This window comes from Gobio gobio, assembly GCF_949357685.1.
Source record: "Gobio gobio genome assembly, chromosome: 1".
Classification (NCBI taxonomy): domain Eukaryota; kingdom Metazoa; phylum Chordata; class Actinopteri; order Cypriniformes; family Gobionidae; genus Gobio; species Gobio gobio.
In genome coordinates, this window is record NC_137097.1 from 75,646,008 (window position 1) to 75,653,506 (window position 7,499).

General features: G+C 43.7%; 1 protein-coding gene across 1 annotated transcript in view; it reads left to right on the forward strand.

Annotated features, from left to right (window-relative positions):
• prr36b (proline rich 36b) overlaps positions 1-6,581 on the forward strand; it is a 30,236-nt gene extending 23,655 nt beyond the window's left edge. Inside the window, exons 4-5 of the mRNA XM_079813972.1 lie at positions 1,288-1,508; positions 1,731-6,581. Of these exons, the coding sequence (XP_079670098.1) occupies positions 1,288-1,508; positions 1,731-5,476 (3,967 nt within the window). The 3' untranslated portion in view covers positions 5,477-6,581. The remainder of the gene's footprint in view (positions 1-1,287; positions 1,509-1,730) is intronic.
• The last annotated feature ends 918 nt before the right edge of the window (positions 6,582-7,499 follow it).

Consider the following 7,499-nt stretch of genomic DNA (forward strand, 5'->3'; position numbering starts at 1 on the left):
TTTAATTCATGTGTGGTTTTCTCTGTCAGGTTTATCTGTTTATAGACTTGCCCTCTTTGTTCTAGAACCTTCACTGCTGGATCTCTCTCTCTTTTGCTCACCCGCTCGCTCTCTCACCTGATACTCCATATGTAGGACATCACAATTTTGTAGCATCTCACCCCTGCGAGTACTTTGCCGGTATGAAATGTGGCATGTTTAGAGCATGTTTTTTTTGCAAGATCTATACTGTTTTCCCGAGTGGGGTTATTTTTACTCATCACAATGAAAGATTTACATGGAGCTTGCTGTCTTGTCGCTGATACACACCCTGCCTCGTGCTCTCCAGCTCTTTATTTAGAACAGGAGAGACACATGCAGTGGAGCGTAGACAGAGGAAATCAGAAGCTCCTGCCAGACCCACAGGATGTAGGTTGGTTTACTCAGATTTGACCTGGACAACCACTGAGTCACTGGCGTGTGCCAAGCTTAGCTCATAGACCAAAGTGGACAGATACTAGATCCCTTTCTCGGGGCAAAACACGTGAGTCATTACCACTGAGTCAGGCACCCCAGGATAGAAGAGGGGCATTGTGGGTAGAGAACTGGGGGAGGGACTTTCTTGAAGAGAATGTTTTTGCTAGTATTAACATTGCTCCAGGTGGTGTTCCTGAACTACCTGTCCTGGCCTTCTGTGCTGTGACTAACAAACCTCTGTCCACAGAGGCACTATCTAGTCTTTCACAACTAAATTTTCATAATAAGAGAAAGATGCCATTTTACTCGTACACACTAATAATGAATAATTTGTTACATTTACATAGCGCTTTTCTAGGCACTCAAAGCTTCATTTAGGGGGGAATCACCTCAACACACTAGTATCAGAACTGTGTGATATTTAATTCTGCTGTTTAACCCCGTTTTCCTAGCTGGACATGAAACCTCAACGGAAGTCTCATACCACAGATATTTGCTAGCTAGGAGCAGACCTAAAGGGATAGTTCACCCAAAAAAGAAAATTCTGTCTTCACTTACTCACCCTCATGTTGTTCCAAACCTGTATGGGTTTCTTTCTTCTGTTGAACACAAAACATATTTTTAAAAATCTTCTTTTGTGTTCAACAGAAGAAAGAAACTCATACAGGTTTGAAACAACATGAGAGTGAGTAAGTGATGACAGAATCTTCATTTTTGGGTGAACTATCCCTTTAAAAAAAATGAATGTCTCACCACACCTGTTATTAAGATTTGACATGGTCTTCCCCTGTAATGATTTCTTACTTCTACTGTCACATCTGCTATCTGTAGGTCTGCTGGCTCTGCTCCTACTGCTCGTTCTTCCCCTGCTGCCCCCAAGCCTGCGACCTCAACAACTGCTGGCAAGACATCTACATCTGCATCCAGACCAACTACTGCTACACCCAAGACACCATCTACTACTGCTAAACCTTCTCCTGCTAAAACCACAGCACCCCCTGCTGGCCGCACTCCTACTCAGACTGCTAAGACCACAACACCTGTCAAGAAAGGTGAGCACCTCATGGAATTCAATAAACGCATGCATGTAATTCAGATGTAACCCATGAAACATTCATAGTGTTTTAATACTTGAATACAGATATTTTAAGAGTAAATATTTTATCAAATACATACTTTCAGTTTACAGTATTTAGTGTCCTATTAATGCTTGGATTAATTTCTATTTAAAGCTGAGATACTGAGTTTGGAATTATATTTTCTGTTTGCATTAGATGTCAGTAAGCAGCCATCCACTCCAGCAACCAAGAAGCCAACATCTTCTCCACTCACCCGGCCAGCACCAGCAAAGACCACCAAACCTGACACTCTTAAGTCAGCCTCCACTGCCAAGGCAGAATCAGCCTCCAAAAAGCCCACCACCCCCAGCAAGGCAGCAGATGTTAAGAGTAGCAAACCCAAGGAGAGCAAAGCAACACCTTCCAAGGAGGTCAGCGCAAGCTCCAAGACAACAGGCAGCAAGCCCAGTGCTAAAACAAGCAGCCCAAAGAAGTCAGTTGGCAGTAGCACTCCAATGCCATTGAAGGGTGGTCCTAAAGCCGCAGCAGCCTCAGAAGCTGAGGTGAAGGATGTGGTACCTGCTGTGGTTGCAGCCACTGCTGCAGCTCCTGCAGCTGCTGCTATTGTTTCGGTGGTGACCTCTGAGGAAGCCCCTGAAGACTCAGCTACGGCTTTTGTTCCTGCTGCCACTGAAGAGGCTCCTGATAACTTCTTTACCCAGGTCAATCCTGCTGCCTCTGAAGTGAAATTAGAAGACTCGTTTACAACTCTCATTCCTGCTTCCTTTGAGAACTCTAAAGAAGATTTTAAAGAAATGCCTTCATCTGTCATTACTAAGGAAGCACCTGAAGACAAAGTTACACCTGTAATTTGTCCTGTCTCTGAGGAAACACCTGAAGACAGAACTATGTCTGTCATTCCCCCCACCTCTGATCAGGCACGAGAAGATACGGTTTCACCTATCATTCCTCCTGCTTCTGAAGAAACACCTGAAGATAGAACTACATCTGTCATTCCCCCTACCTCTGATGAGGCACGAGAAGAAACTGTATCACCTGTTGTTCCCCCTACCTCTTATGAGGCACGAGAAGAAACTGTATCACCTGTCATTCCCCCTACCTCTTATGAGGCACGAGAAGAAACTGTATCACCTGTCATTCCCCCTACCTCTTATGAGGCACGAGAAGAAACTGTATCACCTGTCATTCCCCCTACCTCTTATGAGGCTCGAGAAGAAACTGTATCACCTGTCATTCCCCCTACCTCTTATGAGGCACGAGAAGAAACTGTATCACCTGTCATTCCCCCTACCTCTTATGAGGCACGAGAAGAAACTGTATCACCTGTCATTCCCCCTACCTCTTATGAGGCACGAGAAGAAACTTTATCACCTGTCATCCCCCCTACCTCTTATGAGGCACGAGAAGAAACTGTTTCACCTGTCATCCCCCCTACCTATGAGGCACCTGAAGAAACTGTTTCACCTGTCATTCCTCCTTCCTCTGTAGAAACACCTGAAGACACAACTACATCTGTCATCCCCCCTACCTCTCATGAGACACCTTTTGAAACTGTTTCACCTGTCATTCCTCCTGCCTTTGATGAGGAACCCGAAGACACAGTTACACCTGTTATTTCCCCTACCTCTGATGAGGTGGAGCTTGTCTATCCCCAGGAAGTCCCCCTGAGCAAAGATGACAATGTCATGTCTCAACTGGCTGCTGAAGTGGATCTGGTCAGCCTGGAGGAACCAGTGCCTGCTGTGTCTCCCCTGGGAACCACAGTACTGTCCCCACCATCCTCTCCCACCGGCCCAACATTCATGCCAGTCGAGCTCCCAAGCTCAGCTCCCTTCATGGGCTTGCAGGGTCCAGCTGAATCGTGGGCACAGAGCTCTGCACTGTACACCAGCACTGCGACCATAGAGAACCAGGAACAGGAAAGACAGCAGGATGAAGATAGTGAGCATGATGATGAGCAGGTTGATACACAGATGCCATCTGCAGCAGAGAATGTGATGGGAAACTTTGATCTGCTGGGCTCCACTGGTGGGGATCACATCAGAAGTGCAGCTCCTATCTCCCCCTGGCAAGAAGGAGAAGAGGCAGTGGAGAAAGCTGAAGAAGAGATTAATGAAGACAATGATGAAGAGGAGGAGGAGGATGAGGAGGAAGAGGAAGACGAAGAGGAGGAGGAAGAGAAAAAGGAAGAGAAAGAGGAGGAAGAAGTCAGAGAGACTGGCTTAAAAGAATCAGTGCCCCAAACAGAGAAAGAAGATGACTTTAAAAAGGGGGTGGCAGGTTTTGCCAGCTGTGATTGGGGTATTATGCAATCAGATGACGTGTACAGCAGTAATAAACATCACTCAGAAGTGACATCTCCCTTCAATGCTGAAGAAAGTTGCAGTGCTAAAGAGACAGATGACTTCATCATGAAAGAGACAGACAGCGAACAGCCATTCACAGGGCCTCCGGGAATCCAGTCTTTTGGTAGTGAAGATGAAGAAGAAGATGAGGAAGATGAGCATTTGAAGGAAGATATGGATCTGGGCTCAGATCATGATGATGAGTATCACAAACAACATAAAGAGTTAGAGAAGGAGGACAACGATGTGGAGATGACCCACAGGCACATGGCTGAAAGTGGACTTGATGGTAATGATGGTAATGATGGTAATGAAGAAGATGATGATGATAACGATGATTACACAGAGGAGCCTCATCTAGATCTCAACAGCATGGGTCAGACTGCTGCAGTGACATCTATGCCTTTGACATCAGCATGGAGTAATTCAAATCCATTCTCTGATCCCTTTGCCCAGTCTGCTTCTGTCCTGTCTGAATCAAGCCTGTCAGATTCAAGATTTCAAGAGCCAGACACACTTAGCAAATTCCAAGTCGATCCAGACACATCCATCAAATTCTCCGCTGATCCAGATACACCACCCAAATCCCCAGCTGAGACATTTCTGGACATCATGAGTCCACCCCTGATTCAGACATCAGAACCTCAATCTCATATCCAAGAGGATACTGGGCGCTCTGTCCCAACAGAGTCAGGTATCTTGGCAGCTCCTGCCATTGGAATGTCCCAGTCTAGCACTCTCAGTGGGACAGCCCTGGCTGCTCACAGCAGCAGTGAGACCAGTACACCTGAAGAGCTTCGGGATTATGACAGCAGCTCAGGTGTAGAGTCCCGATCAGACAAGCAGCAAACACCAGTCCCTACCATGCAGACAGACATGGAGCAGGACCTTGGTATTCACCTTGAGCGTTGTGATGGGGAAGAGGAAGAGGCAGAAACTCTGCCGGCCGATGAGGTACTGGGTGATGCCGCAACAGCACCAGCCTCCGTTCCATCGTCACCGTCAACCTCCGGTGATGAGGCCAGTGATACAGAGGGTGAGATGCAGATCAATGACCCTGATGTCACAGTTGATGACAACAACACAGTCCCCCACAACCTTGCAGCCCTGGAGGAGGATGAGGAGGCCCCTGAACAGATTGGAGAGGAAGATGGTGGTACGCCTCAGTCAGCCAACTCTGTGGCCTCCTATGGTTTTGACTGCTCCGCGTCCATCTCCAATGCCCACTCCATGGCTGAGAGCTGTGGAAAGAGCCCAGGTATCTTTAGCTTGGAAAATGAAGAGCAGCTTCCGGAAGAGGCCAAGGATCCCTCTTTCATCAAGGAGCTCACCCTGCCAGCAGCTGCGGCCTACAGTGATGACTTGTTGGGCTGCCCAGTGGATTTGCTGCCTATAAGCGAGCCCACTGAGAGAGATGCTGGGTTTGACGAGCACTACATGCTGTGCAGTAAGACAGACCCAGGCTCTATGGAGGAAATGGATCCCGAGTCCCCCATGCACCTTTCACCCCAACATGGGGACGAGTCAGACGGCCAGCCACCTTACTACTCTGCTATATGTGATAAGACTGATAACTTTCTGGCAGGTAACGTATAAAGTCCCTCTTTTGGAATGCACCTTGTCTACCCCAGACCCCACGCTCCCACCCTGTGTCCTTCATTTCTTCCAAATGTGGGGTTAGCAAGAAAATAAATGAATAGAATTAAGTAATAGAAAGGGAGAAAAGAAAAGGGGGGCCGCCAGGTGAGGGATTATAGCTTTGTCTGAGCTGCTCTCTGTTCTTCTATTACCACGGTGATGGTTATGATTGTATGGCTTAAAATTGTGTATGTACAGTAGCTATTCTCATTTTCTATTAGAATGTACTTTTTAAATAACACTGCGCTTCATGGCACTGAACCTGCAATGTTAGACTAAGTTAAGATAACGTCCTTTGATGAAAAGGACAAAAATGCAAAAAAAAAAAAAAAAAAAAAAACTTGGTGGACTCCAACTACCTTTGTATTTATCCTACTGTTTTTACCAATCAAATGTCAATTTTTTTTTATACTTTGTTTTTTTCTGGTTTTTATTTGATTTGTTGTTATGATCCCTGTCTTACCTTAATGTTTGTACACACATCAGTTTTCCTGCACTGTAAAAGTAGCTTTACTGTCTTTTTAAACTTACTCCAATGTCCAGCACTAACTGTTTTAGCATTAAATACAGGTTAGATAATCTTCAGAAGCTTTTCACTCTCAAAGTGTTTGACATAGGGAGGTGAATGAGTGTTAGATGGCAAGTCATACTCAATTTTTTGGTTGTGTTTTGTTAGTTTTGGGCTACTGCTGCACATTTTAGTGAAGGATAACATAGATTTTCATTGGCACGTAACTTAAGTGCTTTAAAGTACTGGGCTCAGATTGATCTGGATTCTTTCATTTACAGTACTTGGACATTTGTACTTCGGAACAGACTACTATTTCTGTCTATTGAAACTCAAGTGTTTTCCTGCATTTGTAAAAACTTCAAATTATGCTTGCAGGTCAGTGTACTGTGAGTATTGGGACATTACTACAAGAATTGGAACTGCATGTGCAACTAATTAAGAACTTGTTATAATCTTGATATGGATTCCAGACATGATCCAGGAATGTTTGGACATTAATGATTCACAATAACTAAAGTTTTGTTTTTCCAAAATTCCATTAAACATCATTGCAAGGCTGTCTGTTCCTGTTTGATTTGTTTTTATTTTATTTTTTATTTTGAGTGGCATGATGGTCTATTCTCCTCCGAGTGCTCCTGTGGAATTTTATTTTGAACAGGAAATGGATATCTGCTGAAATGGTGTTTATTCCAGATGTGTTTTGATGAAATGACAGCCAGTATAACCCTCCTTCTTCTATAGCATGTCATGCCCCCTAAACTCAACACCAGAACAGGACCCCTCCCTGAAAGCCGAACACAATAATGTTGCATGGTATCTCGGAATTGGTTGATGAATATCATGTAGTATCATTAGACATTTATGCATAAACACAAACTCGATACAAATATTTCAAAACCTACCTGAATGTTAATGTGGTCCTGTGAGGGTGTGTCGGGAACCTTCTTTCTGCTTATCCTTTTCCATTTCTCAGTATCTCTTTCTCTCATCTCCTCTGCACTTCCTTTCTCTTTTTTTAACCACCTATCGTCATTTTACATCAAAAATATCTGGAGGTGAATTTAACACAATACAATTTATTATTAATTTAGCTCCCTGTCTGTTCTGTTAAAATGATGTGTGCCAGGTGACACAAATTGAGAGAAGGAATTTGTTGTTCTCTCCATAAATCCATTATTTTAATTAAAGGTTTAAAAATGAGCAAGTTTAGGTTATTACCACTTTTTGTGGATGTATGTATGTATCATTTACCCTTAAAACTTTATTTTACATTTTGTTTAGATTACTCTATTTATATATTTGTTATTATCTATTTATGAATTTATTATATCATATTATTTGTTTTGTATTCATTAAATTAATATATGATTCATTTACTTTTTCCAAGTACTATTCTGGTAGTCGATAAATGTATTTCAGGTACATGTGCAGTTAAAAATTCAGTTCTGCTTGTTCAAACAATCAGACCCT